This window comes from Neodiprion lecontei, chromosome 4, assembly GCF_021901455.1.
Source record: "Neodiprion lecontei isolate iyNeoLeco1 chromosome 4, iyNeoLeco1.1, whole genome shotgun sequence".
Taxonomy (NCBI): domain Eukaryota; kingdom Metazoa; phylum Arthropoda; class Insecta; order Hymenoptera; family Diprionidae; genus Neodiprion; species Neodiprion lecontei.
The window spans coordinates 339,485-355,867 of NC_060263.1; the positions used below are offsets into that span (position 1 = coordinate 339,485).

At 38.7% G+C, this 16,383-nt stretch overlaps 3 protein-coding genes across 11 annotated transcripts; 2 read left to right on the plus strand and 1 right to left on the minus strand.

Moving 5' to 3' along the window:
• The first annotated feature begins 115 nt into the window (after nucleotides 1-115).
• Nucleotides 116-3,612, plus strand: LOC107224033 (CAAX prenyl protease 2). Of its 2 annotated transcripts, none has more exons than XM_015663937.2 (6): nucleotides 116-246; nucleotides 932-1,037; nucleotides 1,107-1,245; nucleotides 1,329-1,565; nucleotides 1,690-1,752; nucleotides 1,858-3,612. In XM_015663937.2, the coding sequence occupies exons 1-6, from the start codon at nucleotides 131-133 to the stop codon at nucleotides 2,070-2,072; spliced, it is 876 nt and encodes a 291-aa protein (XP_015519423.1). In that variant the 5' UTR covers nucleotides 116-130; the 3' UTR covers nucleotides 2,073-3,612. The 2 variants fall into 2 exon arrangements, with proteins under 2 accessions (XP_015519423.1, XP_046592090.1); XM_046736134.1 differs by having other exon boundaries at nucleotides 210-318.
• LOC107224039 (BTB/POZ domain-containing protein KCTD3) lies at nucleotides 1,657-10,225 on the minus strand. Of its 5 annotated transcripts, none has more exons than XM_046736133.1 (11): nucleotides 10,018-10,225; nucleotides 9,419-9,732; nucleotides 8,632-8,793; nucleotides 8,335-8,535; nucleotides 7,743-8,222; nucleotides 7,533-7,649; nucleotides 5,466-5,629; nucleotides 5,188-5,374; nucleotides 4,828-5,106; nucleotides 4,536-4,672; nucleotides 1,657-3,503 (listed from the first exon to the last, which is right to left on the minus strand). In XM_046736133.1, the coding sequence occupies exons 1-11, from the start codon at nucleotides 10,077-10,079 to the stop codon at nucleotides 3,480-3,482; spliced, it is 2,127 nt and encodes a 708-aa protein (XP_046592089.1). In that variant the 5' UTR covers nucleotides 10,080-10,225; the 3' UTR covers nucleotides 1,657-3,479. The 5 variants fall into 5 exon arrangements, with proteins under 5 accessions (XP_046592089.1, XP_046592087.1, XP_046592088.1 ...); XM_046736131.1 differs by adding an exon at nucleotides 6,288-6,308 and having other exon boundaries at nucleotides 1,657-4,672; nucleotides 5,466-5,605; XM_046736132.1 differs by having other exon boundaries at nucleotides 1,657-4,672; nucleotides 5,466-5,626.
• A 473-nt stretch (nucleotides 10,226-10,698) lies between these two features.
• Nucleotides 10,699-15,965, plus strand: LOC107224037 (zinc finger protein 208). Of its 4 annotated transcripts, none has more exons than XM_046736120.1 (5): nucleotides 10,699-11,015; nucleotides 11,096-11,495; nucleotides 11,781-11,858; nucleotides 11,948-12,078; nucleotides 12,350-15,965. In XM_046736120.1, exons 2-5 carry the CDS (start codon nucleotides 11,312-11,314, stop codon nucleotides 15,344-15,346), a joined length of 3,390 nt encoding a protein of 1,129 aa, XP_046592076.1. In that variant the 5' UTR covers nucleotides 10,699-11,015; nucleotides 11,096-11,311; the 3' UTR covers nucleotides 15,347-15,965. The 4 variants fall into 4 exon arrangements, with proteins under 4 accessions (XP_046592076.1, XP_015519432.2, XP_046592075.1 ...); XM_015663946.2 differs by having other exon boundaries at nucleotides 10,699-10,995; XM_046736119.1 differs by having other exon boundaries at nucleotides 10,699-10,945.
• The last annotated feature ends 418 nt before the right edge of the window (nucleotides 15,966-16,383 follow it).

Sequence of the window (16,383 nt, forward strand, 5' to 3'; positions counted from 1 at the left end):
ACTAAACAATGGCGACACATCCATCGAGCACGGCGGCCATCTTCTCACTACACGGACGACTACTGCGCGACTGCCAATCGGACACGATTTTATCCGCTATAGCGTGTCACGTGATTCAACGAACGTCAGTATGGTGGAGACCGAGGAAAATACAGATTTTTCTCGCACCACCGCGATTTTGTCATGTTTCACGTTATCTGTCGTCTACGTAGCCAGTCTCTACATATGGAATTCGCCGTACCATAGGTAAAATTAATTCGCGAGCCTACCCGTAGCTGCGTATATCATCGTTACGCCCTCGCGCCTCAGCCGCACGATGTATGTACATACATAGAACTAGCCCTTTAACAACGGACCACGAAGAAAATGTATAACTGTTTCGTGCCCCAGAGAGCCGCCGGATTCTTGCTCGGGCCCCCGTCTAACTCGTCTGTCGGTGCACAAATTTTCACGATCAACTATGAGTAAATTTTCATGGCCGATGAAAGCCTCGCTTGGCTTTTGTCGCGTCGACTTTCATTTACTCGTTCCCCTACAACATTCGTTTTACTTTTAACGACACTCCGCGTCGTTCAATCGTCATAATCGCAGCACGCACGCGACACGCACACGGTACGAATGCGGGAATCGACGCGCGTACTGCTAAACTCGTCCAAATCAGGTTGCACCCACTAGCCCTTGGAAAGCCAGCCAGCCTCCCCCCTCCCCCGGAAGCCTCTACACATCGCACACTGTTGTTTAATTTTCATTCAACAAGAGTCAAAGAAATCGACGAAAAACTCCCCCCCTCCCACATTGTCGCATCGGCGCTCCGCGTTTCTTCCCGATAATTCGAACTTCGATTTCCCGACGCGCGCTGAAAAATTGATCTCAAACTTATGGGGAGGAACTATAGAGGAAATGGAGATGAACTATAATCTATTTTTTACAGAGAGCATAATGAGACGATTAAAAAAAGATTTCTCAGCGCCTTTATCATGATGTTTGTGTCCCCGTTATTCGTATACTTTGGAATAAGCAGATCCATGTTACAAAAGGTACGTTATTTCGTTTCATTGGCACTGTTTTTGAGCAACATCACATGTAAATAATTAAACCAACTTCAGACTACCATTTGGGAACTGCTGGGCATAAAATTGGTCGGTTTATTTCAAGCGGCTGTTTTACCGCTCCTTTTAACCATGATATTGTTCTTGGGGCCACTGAGTGTCCAGGCACTGAATGGGCCATGGAAATTATACGCCGGTGAGTTTGGGAACGCTAAATATAAAATTTTCATATGTTAACGAACAATTGATTCAACTTTGTTTTCAATTTCACCTTTGCAGCACCCATGCACTCTACAAAAAATATTAGATCGCTCATATGGTGGCGGAACCGAATTGTCGCTCCTTTATCCGAGGAATGGACTTTCAGAGCCTGTATGCTTCCGCTACTTCTAGAGTGTTATAAACCTACTACCGCTATTTTCATATGCCCATTGTTCTTTGGCGTTGCACATTTTCATCACGTTATTGAAATGATCAGGGCGGGTGTAAAATTTCAAGATGCTCTTAAGTTATGCAGTGAGTATTTCGGTACATCATTTGAACTAGAAATGCTAGTGTAAGTTTTGTATTTCATCGCACAGTTGAAATAATTTGTTACCTTATAATGTTTCAATTTTCAACACATTTTTTTGTTTTGCAGGTTTTCAATTCGTTTACACAACACTGTTTGGTGCCTACGCAGCATTTCTATTTGCTAAAACTGGTTAGTAATAAACATTGCTCTCGCACCGCAAGCAAATACATATTGTACATTAATTTTACACGCTCAACTGCACTCTTCAATCTTTTTCCTCAACATTTGTCACAGGTCATTACATAGCACCATTTACAGCCCACGCATTTTGCAACCACATGGGATTTCCAGATCTCACCGAAGTTTTGGCTTGCAAGGATCCAGCGAGAAGAAAAATATTGCTCAGCTTATTTTTTGCCGGAGTAATCGGGTGGTGTTCTTTGTTGACACCTATGACAAATCCTGCTTGGTTCAGCAACAAATTGTTCTGGCATATTGATCCACTTTGAAGTAGTTAGTGCATAATAAAATCACTGTATTACATGAATTACGTACACTGATCTAATCAACTTTTTTCGTTTGCTCTTATCTTTTTTTCTTTTTACAAAAAATTTCAATGTTATTTCATAACAAATTTTCTTCAACGTACGCATCAATAAACTGATGTAATTAGGTACTAAAGTTATTAGTGTAATTCGCATTTCACACTTTCTGATAGTTGTTAACGATTAAATCTTCAATGTCTTCCATATCACTTTATAATACCATAAACACAGTATTTAGACGTACAATTTGACATATAGTTCAAGATCCTTATAGGACCTGCGAGTTTATATTGTTCCTGCACAAGGCACATGCGGCGAATAATACGAGAATGTTTTCTAGAATAACAGTTTCCAAGTTAAATCTCATCGTGTATAGAAAAATATATCACCACAGTGCCTGTAAATGATTCAGTTATTTATACACAAACATGGAAGAGATTTTCTCCTTCCAGTCCCAAGCATAGTTATACACAGGTACATCCATAATTCGATCGTGTAAAATAAAAATAAGTTGAACAGCTGATGTGATAACAAGGACTTCATTACACTGCTTATGTCACTGTTTTAATCAAGCAAACAGTGGAAGTCCTGTGATAATTGATCGCATTTTAACCAGGCTTATTCACTCGTTATTGTTATCAGTGCAGAATAAAATTTACTTCAGGCGAATGTTCGAAGATATGAATTATTGATAAATACTTATAGAATGGTTCGTATACCCTTGTCTTGGAAAACGGGTGTAGGAGTACATAGGTGTTTAAATAGACTAAATAATTGTGAAGTGGCATTGACATTTTCAAACAAATCTAGATAATGTTGGTGCAAAAGGTATGACTATTTTTTAATGTACCTAATATAAATGTTGATAAATAATAAATAAACGTTTTTAAATAAATTCAATATATTTATGCTCTGTTTGAACCCAGAAAATTTTCAGTAGTAGAAAACTGCATTTAATTTATTTAGATCACAGAGAAGATAATTACAACAGCATTATTATATAATATTCTATTGTTATTATACATTTACTTAGAGTCGCGGAGTTAAAAATGCCTCAAGCATCGGCAATAAATACAACGCATTGTCCTGAAGTGGAGTTTCAACTAAACCTAGAAATTATTTGAAAACTAAATGCAATAAAGATCGCTATTCGTTGCTACCACGTTGTACGTACGTATGATTACACAAGGAATTTCTAGCTGCGCAATTCTACCTATACCATACATGTCTTTGAGATAAATATAACAAAAATATATCAGTATAACTATTTATCTAAACTTTATACATTTGATGCCATTTTAATGGTTTGTTACAATGAGAACATCATCCTCCGTTCATAATTGGTATGAAAATCATTCAGAAGTTCATTTATCAAGCAAACGTCAAGACCTTCAACTATATATTGTAGAAAAAAAAAACATTGTATGAATATTTGTACCTTTGACTTGAAAAATAGTACAAACGCTACGCGCCAATAAAGTACATGCAACCAACTGAAAAATAACTCAGCATTACCATCATTTTTTAATTGCATCGAAGACCAAGAAAATTAGGCTATAATATTATATTAATATATAGCGAATCATAAGATATTCATTATCTTTGTCCTATCAACATAAATTATTTAAAATATACCATGAATGCATAGTGACCCATTGGTGTGATGAGGACGTTCTTATACACATGGGGTCATTTATTGATTCCTGAACGCTGACCCTTTAGTAAGAGAGACGGCTACTTATGCGGATACCACATAAAATGACTATCTCTGACGCTCTTGCGTTCAGCAACGATTCAGTAACGAAATGCAACATATTGAGTCTAGTGCTAATTTTTAATTACTTTCCTCTGGATTTCATTATTAGAAAAGATATTGCACTTCACTTCGAGAAGTTACACACGAGTTACTCGCGGCTGTAATTACCAACGGCGACGGAGCGGTACGCCATATGACGGGTAATTTGGGAGGGGGGATTCTTTAATTTTTGAAAGACTAGTTCAGATTCGGGCCCGTAATTTAAAAATTAAAATAATAATGATAATAAGTTAAAGATCAACTATAATTCGAGTGTAACTTCACATCGATAAACGTATAGATGCTGTAGGAACTTCAAATAAAGTTGAAGATAAGATCAACTAATTGTTAATAAACGAAATATTAAATTACGAATCATATAGATTGAGTAACAGTGATGATAGAAAGACGATCAAGTGCAAACAGAAAACTTGCTCCAGATAAAAAAAAACCCGCTGGCCAAAGTTTGCGTTTCAACTCAAATACAACTCTCTATTCAATGATTAAGTTTGACTGGCAAATATTTTCACCATCCCTGGTGTTATTTCTGATATTTGCATTCACGTGAGCTGACTGGAACCATTGGGAGGTTCCAGATGTTGAGATTGATTTAAAAATAGTACATTGCTTGCCTTAATTCGAGTTCCAGCTGATATTAGCGACGGAGAAGGACTGATGCACGGAGTCGAGCAGTGGCTGTTGCTCAAATCACATTGGTCCAGTAATTTCCATAATTCTTCCGGTGTCGGGCCGCCGTTAACTTTTTTCACTGAAATATTATATTTCAATGAGACGCTGCGAGTCTCCATAGTGACAGTATCAAGAAAATCTGACTTATCTAATGTGTAAACCTTTGCACAGCATATTTGAAACCGCACGATTATATAGAATAAAGTTAAAGAATAAAAGTAAAAATAACTTTACCCTGGTCAATTTTAGAACACAAATCTAAGGCAGTAGTTAGGTCCCACATCTGGATGGCTCCATTAGAATGACCGGTGAAAATGAACCGCCTAGGTCTAGATCCCATGCGACTGGATCCTTCGCACTCATGGACACAGAATGAACTTATAACGCTACCATCTACCGATTCAATCACACAAACTCTATTGCCATTGGAAGCGAGTCTCACAAACAGTTGATCTGTTTCCGGCACAACTTTTTGCACAAATACTTGTTCGTCGTCCTGTTCACCAAACGGACCTACAAAATGTACATGATTTGAATAGTGAACTGACTCTGTAGGTATCCGTAAAAAAAAATGTACTTTGATTAGTTACGCACCAAAATCATTGCCAGCGTTGTAACTAACGCACGGTTCAACAGCGTCGAGTGAAACTATCTTAAAACTAGCTTCCGGAGTGGACCCTGGCTGTGTGGATATCATACCTCGAAATCTTGTTACTGCCCAACTTCTAACGTGATTGTATTCAGAGCATACAGATACCAGGAACTTTTCTGACAGTGTAACCTGCAATGAAGAATTAGCAGAATTGAATATGGAAAATTAGGTAATCTTAGTTCCAAGGCGGCATACTGTTAGTTTTCTTAAATTTGAATACCTTAGTAACGCTACTCTGATGGACAGTGAATGTTTGGAAGAGTTGAGGTCCGTGACCGACAGTCTCAGGATGCTGTACGATAACGCGTACGCTCCCCGATTTTGTACCGTAAGCAATTTCAATCCAATTCCCACACAGACCTGTGAGAAGGTATAGGAAATCTTCTGGTAATAATATATCATTAGTAAAGCGTATCAGTCGTTTCTAAAATCGAAATTATTTACTTGACCAAATTTTCGAAATTATATTATACATGAAAATTCATTATACAAATTTGATTTGCAGTGTGTTCAATACAAAAAAGTAGAGATGATTGAGAAGAAATTAATGGGGGCCTAGGTACTAGCTCACGATAAATATGCATATTATCATACAGCAATGAACGACAGATACGGGGTACAAGCTGACACGCAAACATTAATGAATTTATCATAAAAATGCGGTGCCTGCATTTAAAAAAAAAAAAAAAAAAAAAAAAAAAAAAAAAAAAAAAAAAAAAAAACTCGCGTGCACGCTGATATTTGTAATTGTAAATCCTTTCATTTAGTTTGCAACGACAGCTGCAATGTATTGCACAATCAATAAGGAAGCGAAAAAAACCATGCGTGAGTCCATAGTTGGTCAATAATTGTAAACTACGTTATGGTGAAGCTGTGAGATAGTAATTAAACATATGATAAAAAAATCTTTCTGCAAAATGAGTGAAAGCCGGAGTGTACATAATTTTTTTTATGGCGATTCAATAATTTTCTTAAGAAACGATGTATATTACAGGTACAAATAAATCTGTGTAAAAGCGAATATACTTTTGATTTTTGTTACCTTCCCTCCCCCTCTCAGATGCTGGCATGTAACATAAGGCTATGAATAGGGAGAGCAAGCAGGCTACTATAATGATGAAAAAAACCAATAGCCAAACAGATGTAAAGAACATGAGAATGGACACACTCCGTAAAGACCTTGTAATGATGGGATTGATATGGCACAATATCGTACAACTGGACAAGCACATTCAATACCAACTTTTATGGAAAGATTTATATTTCAGATATAATATCTATGTTGAAGTTAAACCCAGAAAATTATTTGAAAGACAATGAGGATTCTCTCCAAGATGGTTTACTCTACGATGATGCGGAGACGATTCTCTAAATAGCGATGTAGAAAAATAAATGGTAACCCCTTGAGAAGGAGGGAAAGCTACGCCTAAGGGTAACATTAAAGGTGCAGTAACACTCGGTCGTCTCCGAAGATGTATGCGTAATGTCCATGCTTTTCAATAATACGATTTTTGTATTTGTATACACAACGCTTGTAATTCCTGAACACCCATGTCATATACTTGCCTTGTGCTATGAATCCAGTTGTACGGTATGAAAATATGAAGGAAACAATGTAATATGTAATATTTCTATAGAGAATCTTGCAAATGCTCGAATAATAATAGTAATGATAAAGGTATTTTGGGAGAGCGCAAGGCAAATCATAAGATTAATCTTTGGGACTTTGTTATAATACACTTATAGCAATGTGATTTCTTATACACACTATCAAGCGTGAATACATGTTGCAATTGGTTAGTATAATGACGTCGATATTCTGATACGTATAATGGGATGATACTGACGATTCTCATGAACATGGAGATAACATGACCAAACACGATGATGGTGAAATTATGATTATCAACGAAAAATATGTGAACGTCAAAACTAAAGACTAAACTTTATACGACGTACAGTCACTGGCCATAAAATTCGAAGCTACTATTGTATTCATGTATAGAACAATGCATCAATTATTCGGCCCGTCATTTTCTGCACTCGCTCACTCAAGGTTTACAGCACTATCTTACGTATTTAAGCAGAATTCTCGATTACTGTATTCAATCTCTAATTAGGGTGAACAACATGCTTAACCTTAATTGGATTAAGTATAGCCCACTGGATCATCGTTGAAATAAGTATCAACACGTCATGTCAGTTGCGGCAAATGAGACACAGTGAGTACAGCACATGATTGCTTAATTCTACAAAATAAATCAACTGACATGTTGATAAAACTTACTGGTCTTTGGTGTAAGATAAACAGAAATAGCAGTGATCGGATCATGACTGGGATCACGGTAGAGCTCAGTGACCAGTAAATCATTGTCCTTCATTCTGAGTGGAAATTTCTGCATATCTAGAACATTAATAGATAAATATGAGTCATGAGTCTCATAAACACAAGACTAGCATTGTAAAACTGGGCTGAGAACTAAGAGTGAGAACCTACCAATATAATAAATGGATCCATTGTTGCATCCGAGCAACAGAAATGAACCAGCTGTATCAAAAGACGATATCGGAACAACATCTTGTATTTGCCAGTGGTGGGTCATGGCATGCCACACTCCAATTTTCCCAGTCGAAGAAAGGGCAACCAACTGGCTACCAATGAAAAATAGATATTCAACACGAACGTTCAGATTGAATGTTCCGATATTTGTCTTTATCCCTTCCTCCGACACGCTCCACAGTCGAACTTGACTTCCGTATGAAATTGCGACCATTTTACCATCTGTGCCGCTACCCATTTTAGCATTTATTGCTACTCGTTCAATTATTGATTCGATATGAGGACTTGTGAATGCATGCTGCCAACCGGACGAATCTTTTAAACGGTAGCAAGTTATAAAGTGTGCGTAAGCAATGACTATCCAGTTGTGGTGGGCCTTTATAATTTGCACCCTCAACGGATCGACCCATGCTGAAACTTGAAGTAATTTATCGTTAGATATTTTGCAGTTCTTTGTGTTTTCACTGCTGTGACTGTCCTTTTGTTCCCATAGCTACGAAAAATTGCTTAAATCCGATAGTAAACTTACCTTGCTGACCACCAAACACTAGACCAACGTCATTTCTGAATATCTTGTTCAGATCCGCTGAACCATTTCTAACATGCCTCAAATCTAGGGACGGAGTGCGTGTATGGGGTAATCCTCGCTGTGAGACTCGGTAATCGAGAGAAGAATTACGCACATGAGTTGGAAGAGAAGCTCGTTGACTTTGTTGACTTCCATTATTCACTGTGGATCGTAGAAGATTAGATGAGTCTTTATTAAATACTCAAAATGTAGGAAAAATCTAGCGATGGAAGTTTTTCAGTAGTTTCAGCAGTTTACCATTACTATTAGTGGTACTAGAAGAACACGATGTGACGATAATCGATTGCTGGTTATTAGGAATCTCGACTCTGGAAATCATCGGGACGCCGCCTGTTCTGCCATGTACAGAAACATCATTGGCCGGTGTTATTGCTGTGGCTGGTTCTTGCAGAGGGATATCTGTGGGAATAAAAAATTTATTTGATCAGTCGAAGCTATTATTCGCAGTATTAATCCCTCTAGTGAACATCATATTTCGTCAAAATACATGTGCGGCTAGGGCAAATTCGCACTACGATGCACCCGGAAGCTTGAAGATTGAAAGTAGAGAAAAAAAAAAAAAAAAAAATCAAGTTAGTTTCGTTTCTTTAGCTTTCCGATTAAACTGTCAATTGTCTTTAGTTTATGACCAAAAAAAAAAAAAAGAAGACGCTCAAGATTGAATTATTCAAATATTTACAAGACAATGAAACAACTATTGCTTAATGTGTAAATTTCGCTGATATACTGTGGAGAAAATACTACGAAAATTTTTGTACTGCGCAGTCAAACCTGACGAGATACACCTGTAGCTCTCACTTTTAGTTTGATATATCGAATAAGTAGATGAAATAAATGCCGATGACAGATTGGAAACAAACATCGATATTAGCAACGCATCTCAGGTAAAAAAGGACAAACAAATGGAAACTTTTCAACTCCAATAAAGGCGTAAAGCAGCAGGAACAAAAGAGAAAGAATAACATAGCTAACACTACCTAATATTCACAACAAATTCACAATGATGAAAAGTACTTGAACTTACTCGGTGGCGGCAAGTAGCCATAAAATAAAACGTCACCGCATGATGATTGGGATAAATCTTCACAGAGCATTAATCGCTTGACTAAGGGCGCAATGCCGTAATATTCAGCCTCGTGCCTAAGAGCACGAAGATCTGCATTTTTCAGATCGATATCCCTTGTTCTCAGGTAACTCAAAATGACTGAAAATATTTTTGGATCTCTGTCTATAAACAGCGCTCCAGTCTCATCTCGTAAGCTGGAAATTCGGCCACTCAGAAGTGCCGTGAAAAATGAGTCGGGGACCCAGGACAACGTTTGGCGAGATGTGGAGAACCTGAAAATTTGAGCACTCAAGTGACAAGTGTGAGTGAAATTGAAGGCACATGGTTGGTAGTTCTAATTGAGCCGAAGCCAATTAAATAATAAGCGCTGAATAATTGGTAATACGCGTGTATCACCATAGCGTAAATTTATTTGTTCGAAAACACTGATGAAAACAAAAAACAGTAAGAGGAGAGGAAGAGGGGGAAAAACAGAGAGAGAGAAAGAGAGAGAGAGAGAGAGAGAGAGAGACAAAGGGGTATTTTCTGAGTATGATTTGCTGAATTTATAACCGTACCTCGTTCCTCCAACATTAAGATGAACAATATCTCCACAGTTTATTGCATGCGATACCGCCATAATTATTTCACACTTGTATTAATAATTTTTTATGTTGGGATATTATTTTGACAGCTGATCGGGGGAGGAAGCGGCCGCGCAACCGCAGACTTGCAACCAAACCCAAACCGCCGATGATGCAGTCCAATGCAGTCATCTCTGTCACTACTGGACCTATATTATCAAGAAGAGTAGAGAGAGACTCACCTTTACGTACCGATTGCTTGGCGACTTGAGTTGCGCGTGCACGTGTTACGTATGTACCAGCCAATAACTACGATGGCTGCTACTCCGCGCCCTACCTTACCAGCATGCAGTTATCATAAAAAAGTCGTACGCACTCTTACCATATTTCCAACTACATAAACGAAAGGAAGGATCTATTATTATTTACGGCTAAACTGATTCTCGCGAAACGTGAGTCTTCGGCTTCGAGTGTTTGGCTAAATTTGGCGCAACGACTCGTCACGTCGGGTGTTGGTGGTGATCTGATCCAGCAGGTTGACAAACTGATCGGTCGCGCTCCGGTTTTTGGGTCCGTTGCTTCAATCGCTGGTGGCGCCCTCTTCGCGCGAAACAGATTTTACGCGCGCTTATCACAAATTGATAGTGTATGTAGCAGTATGTAGTACATACCCGAGGTCTTCGTATGCGAGTACTTGAATGACACGGGCTTCTTGCTTTTATTCAGAACTGCCCGTTGCACAATGTGTTCGCTTCGGGCCACCCTGATCGACAATTAAGTACCCGTTTTGAAGACCGTTTTCGTACAATGGTGTTAACAGCAGTCGCAATATCGACTGAACGGTTTGGCAAAAACCAACGGCTCTGATCTTCTTGGCTGCCGGCTAGTTCGGAATTTATCCTGCAACCCTATAACCACAGAGGTTAAAAGTTTTTTACCCGCCGAGTAGCTGGTCACGAAATTTGCCCAGCGGTAACCGTCTTCGATCAACAGTTTGCGTAAACCATAGACTTGCGTAAACACAAATAACAACACTTTGGGATTTAACATTAACCTCAAATTTTACGGATAGGTGATCATCGGTAATTGGACGATGCGATTGTGTATTTTGTCAAATACGGCAACGATAACGTGGCCGGATAAACCGCTGCCAAAAATAACCAGCCCCGTCTTCGCAACCGAATACGGATCTCAGTGGCTTGATCAAGTTAGATGGGGAAAATTTGACCGATTGTGAATGGAACAAAACAAAATTTTATTAAATATACCCTAATACGTGGAAACGCAAATGTCGAACATGAGGACTTTCATTATAAAAGTAAATGAGACTGATAACGTGACGCTGGGCGATAATGAAGAGTTTGAAGATTTGACGAAAAAATTGGACGATAATGATATCCACTTCGATGTGACGTCTATTGAGGAAAAACTGCTGACTGAAGATTCAGTTGTTGCCGACAACCAAAACATAGGTAAACCTTAAAATGAACTTTGATTCAGGATTGCAATTATAGTTACGCGTAACAGATTTGAAAACAAGCGAACCCAATTTCCGATACATCAACAAAACTTTCGAGGCTTGCCTTTCAAACAATCGTCTTATGCTTGTAATCCGTACTCATATAGCGGGATAAATGTTATGTGACATACAATTAATAAACTCATTCATATCAGTGAACAACAACGCTAGAGATACTTTCAGAGATTAGGCAGCATTACTGATATCGAATCTATGGTATTTCGTTAAATAATTATAGATAACACAGAGGTCGAGGATGAGACTGTTGAATTTGTACTGCCAGATTTACCAGAATCCGCAGCTTCGATTAGCAAAGGTATTGTGCTCTGTTCTTTATCATTATTATTCCGTATTTCATTAACTAATCCGTATGCTATAACCTGATAAAGTTTGATATTCTTACAGATTCCAATGCTCAGCCTATTTGTAATGGATTGCTGTGCCGTTTGTGTGGTATTAAAACTGATGACCCAATTCCAATTTTCAGCAAATTTCAAGACATAAGCCAGAAAATCAGTAACCTAATTCTCGTCTCTGTGCGTTGGAAAGTTATTTCAATAATTACTTTTGCCAAGATTATAAGATACAAAAAATTATATCAATACCGGGTGGAATCTGGCAATTTTGAAATGATTTGGCTTAGCGGCTGAAGTATATTCCATCAGTCAGACAGGGATATCTACAAAAATAGCAGTACATACCTAGAATGTAGCTTTGGTCGCCTAACTGATGACATTGTGGTGGCAAGATTTACGGATCCTCCCGGTATAAGATGTGAATGACTAAAAATACTTTGTACTCTTGCAGATTACACGTGACGACCAGTTATCCAAGCACATTTGTACAGCATGCAATGAGAAATTGGAAGCCATTAATGAATTCATATCCGTCTGCAAAGAAACTGAAAAGAAATTATGCAGTATAACAAAATCGAGAAGCTTACTAAGGGTGAAGCTAAAACGTAAAGCTGATGGAAACAGGGAAAACACTATAATAGTTCAAGATGATATTGCAATTTATAAATGTCCGAACTGTAAAGTCGATCTGAGGATTACGAGGACTGATGGAGCTCAGAATTGTTATAATGGGCCACAGGCTTCCCTTATCGCAACTGATGCATCTACGTCTCCTAATTCCTTTGTAAAAACTATTAAGAACAAAGCTCATACTTCACGAAGTTGTAGTGCCAAGAAAAGAGTTGGCACGAGATTAGGAAAAGCATCGGGGAAATCTGCGAATACAGGCATTGAAGAAAATCATATCAATGATGTTGAAGCAATTGGTGCGACTGTAAATATTTTAACGCCATTAAAATCTACCCGTAAGATAATTTGCAACGTACATCCCGAGGATGACGGTTCCAGCAATTGTATAAGCTCTAGAGAAAAAGGAAAAATGAAACTTCGAGATATCAGAAAAAGAGCGCCAGTCTGCAGTGCTGTTAACGACGTGGCAATAACGAGAAAACTAGAATCTGATGCATTAGAAAAAGCTTTGTTTTCTTCGAGTTCTGATCTCGAAGTCCCTGGTATAACTGGAGAATTTGTAGAGCTTGATGCTCTGGAAGACAGCAGCAATGAGATTATGAGAAAACGCGCGAAATTCAAATGCGAAGCATGCAAAGCGGAATATTATTCCTATGAGAGGTACTTGTTCCATGTAGAAAGACACGGCACCAAAAATTTTTATGAATTCGTATGCAACGTTTGTAAGAAAGAATTTTTAACAGAAGATGATCTGTGGGAACATCATCGATATCATCACTCCAATAATTCTGAAGGTGGTGAAACTGTGTCTGAAAACGTAAACGCTTTACAGCCAGAGAATAATCAACGATGTACAAAGTCAACTTGCGAAGAATGCGGAGCACGTTTCGTGCTTCGCGAACGTTACGAGTTTCACATGGAGAGACATAAATTGGGCAATATCAAGATATTTTCTTGCATGATTTGCGGTAAGCGATTCAAGAGTGAAAACATTCTTTGGGATCATTATCAGTATCAGCATAAATCTGGAGAACGCATCGCTTGCATGACTTGCAACAAGACATTTGTGAAACGAGCTAATTTGAATTATCATTTAAAAACATTCGGACATAAAGGAGGAAAACGTGTGACCAGCCAGGACCAAATTCGACAGACTGAGACCGACGGTGACTTTAAATTGTCAGATATCAGTAAATCTAGGCCAAAAATAACATGTTCAGACTGCGGAGCGCGTTTCGTCCTTCAGGAACGCTATGAATTTCATATGGAGAGACACAAAACGGGAAGGATGGATGTGTGCCTATGCATGGTGTGTGGGAGGGAATCTACAAACGAGAACGTGCTATGGGACCACTATCAGTACATGCACAAAAGAACAAAGCGATATGCTTGTACAACTTGCGGTAAGCTTTTCCACAAGCAGTCGTTGTTGAGCAGACACCAAGTAAAGTATGGACACAAAGGTTCGAGAGAAATAGATGTTGACACCGATGGAAACGCCCTGGCCGTTGACAGCGCTGCTTTCAAAAAAGTAATAGCAGAAGAGGTCGTTGAAATGAAGTCTGTAAATTGCGTTTTATGCGGCGAAGTCGTTTGGGGTGTAGATCCCAACTTAATAAACGATGCGGTAACTTGCGCGAGCTGCGAAGGACCCGGGCTCTCGTTGCAGGTAGATTCGGACGGAGCTAAAGTAATATCTCGGAGGCAGTATCACTGCAACATGTGCAACAAGCATTTTACAACAAAAGATAGACTGGAATACCATATAATGAGACATTCTGAGAACATGGACGAATTCATATGCAGTACTTGCGGCAAGGAATTGAGCACGGAACAAGCACTATTCGAGCATTACTTGTTTGTTCATAAGGGAGCAAGGCCGCATGTTTGCGAGTTGTGCGGAAAGTCTTATCAGTTCAAAGCGAGGCTGAAGGAACACATGAGGAGTCACAGCGGGGAGCGACCCTTTGCCTGTGAAATCTGTGGACAGAGATGCATGACCAATAACGCGTTGAGATCTCACAAGAAGACACATATAACTGAGAAACGTTTTCCATGTCAAATATGTAAGAAAGCATTCAGAAAGAGGCAGGACCTGAACGAGCATTTGGAAAGACATTGGAAGAACGACAAGACGATGATGTTCCCCCAAGTTTTCAGCTGCACCGTCTGCTTCGAAATGTTTCCCACGTTTAGGATTCTAAAGAAACACATGAAAGAAACACACAGAGTGAAAAGTCCGGACCCTATATTAACCGATCTCCAACCTTGGTTCGAGTGCGAGGATTGTCATGAAAAATTCAAGCATCAAATGTCACTGAAGGTGCACAGAGAGAGAAAGCACGAGGGAAAAATGAGGCCAGTCTACCACTGCGACGTGTGTAACGTGACTTACAAAAATGCTCGAGTACTCTCTAACCATATCAAGAACAAGCACGAGGGTGGCAAGCGGTACAAATGCGCTCAATGCGGTAAAGAATACAACCAGTCAACGTCTCTGCACAATCACATCCTCCTTCATACCGGAGAAAAACCATTCAGCTGCGAGCACTGCGAAATGACATTCAGGACGAAAGAATCCAGAGACCACCATCAAAGGAAACACACCGGAGAACGGCCCTACAAATGTCCACGATGCGACAAATCATTTGCAACAACGACACAGCGTCGCGAACATCGCAAACGTGAGCATGACGAGGGCAATACTCATCACTGTCCAGAATGTGGTAAAGCCTGCTTTGACGAACATGGAGTAAGCAGTCATTTGAACATGCATTTTAGTGAAAAATTCAAGAATACGCAAGAAAATCAGACCTGAAAAATTGGTGCTTAGGCAACAGATAAAATATCCTTTATTAGATCATTTCAAGTATATGAATTTACGTTAATTCTCAAATTTTTATACGATATTCGTCAATCCGACTTGTTGGATTAGTTTTGTATAAATTTCGCAGTACTATAGGGGATCAAATCCAGAATACAAAGGGATTATAAGAAAAATATTAGTGCACTCTGATTCGACGTGCAGCGAATTGTACTTAATGTACATGTTACAGTTAATTTGGAATTCGACTTTCCTCGTGATAACTTAGTACTTGTAGACACAATTTTCGACAATCTTATAAACAGTATGTATCATTGTAATAACTAATCTGTTATCTCGCGACCTGTGGCAAGGTATTTGTAACAGTCGATATTGTTGTCAGGATGAAAATTGTCCTTGTAAATATATATGTGTATCTGTACTTTTCCAAGTAAAAATGAATGCGTCAAGTTTTTTTCTAATTCGATTTCGTCTTTGTCAGTTAAATCGTAACGAATGTATCGAATTCGAAATTCTTCCACAGATTGTCAGCTCGATGATTCGTCAATCACGTAATTATTATTCACTGGACTTTTCTATTAGGCTGCAAAATAAAGTAATTTAAAGAAATAAATTTATAGAAATTATTGTACCCTTCGACAAACAACCCAATTGATGTCTACGTGTCGTAATAACGGATACAGATCTTGTTTCAGAAACGTACAATGTATTATTGTTTCTTTGATATTGTTTGATCGAATCCAATCTCAAGCTCAAAATCTAATTTAATATAATAATGAGACACATGATAAATAAACAAGGAATACACGTGTAACTGCTCGAGTACAAAATGTACTCCGAGCACGATCACCCGTGTAAAATCTTCAACACTGCGTTGAGGCAGTTTCGTAGTAAAAAGCGTATCGTGCGGGTGTCACGTGTTCGTAGTATCTTCTGTCAAAATTTAAATGGTGTTTAAATGACCCGGCTTGACACGCGCTTCACACGTACAAGAGCGCGCGCTGAGATGTGACTGAAAGTGGTGGCCGCGT

Bases quoted from the DNA above. Each gene is read 5' to 3' on its own strand.
- LOC107224037 (XM_046736120.1), top strand. From the start codon at position 11,312: ATGTCGAACATGAGGACTTTCATTATAAAAGTAAATGAGACTGATAAC. The intron at 11,496-11,780 runs GTAAACCTTAAA...AAATAATTATAG, and splicing joins TGCCGACAACCAAAACATAG to ATAACACAGAGGTCGAGGAT. The intron at 11,859-11,947 runs GTATTGTGCTCT...ATATTCTTACAG, and splicing joins CGCAGCTTCGATTAGCAAAG to ATTCCAATGCTCAGCCTATT.
- LOC107224033 (XM_015663937.2), top strand. From the start codon at position 131: ATGGTGGAGACCGAGGAAAATACAGATTTTTCTCGCACCACCGCGATT. The intron at 1,246-1,328 runs GTGAGTTTGGGA...TCACCTTTGCAG, and splicing joins GCCATGGAAATTATACGCCG to CACCCATGCACTCTACAAAA. The intron at 1,753-1,857 runs GTTAGTAATAAA...CATTTGTCACAG, and splicing joins ATTTCTATTTGCTAAAACTG to GTCATTACATAGCACCATTT.
- LOC107224039 (XM_015663947.2), bottom strand. From the start codon at position 10,079: ATGGCGGTATCGCATGCAATAAACTGTGGAGATATTGTTCATCTTAAT. The intron at 5,630-7,532 runs GTAAGTTTTATC...TATTATTACCAG, and splicing joins TTATCTTACACCAAAGACCA to AAGATTTCCTATACCTTCTC. The intron at 5,107-5,187 runs GTGCGTAACTAA...TACATTTTGTAG, and splicing joins CAACGCTGGCAATGATTTTG to GTCCGTTTGGTGAACAGGAC.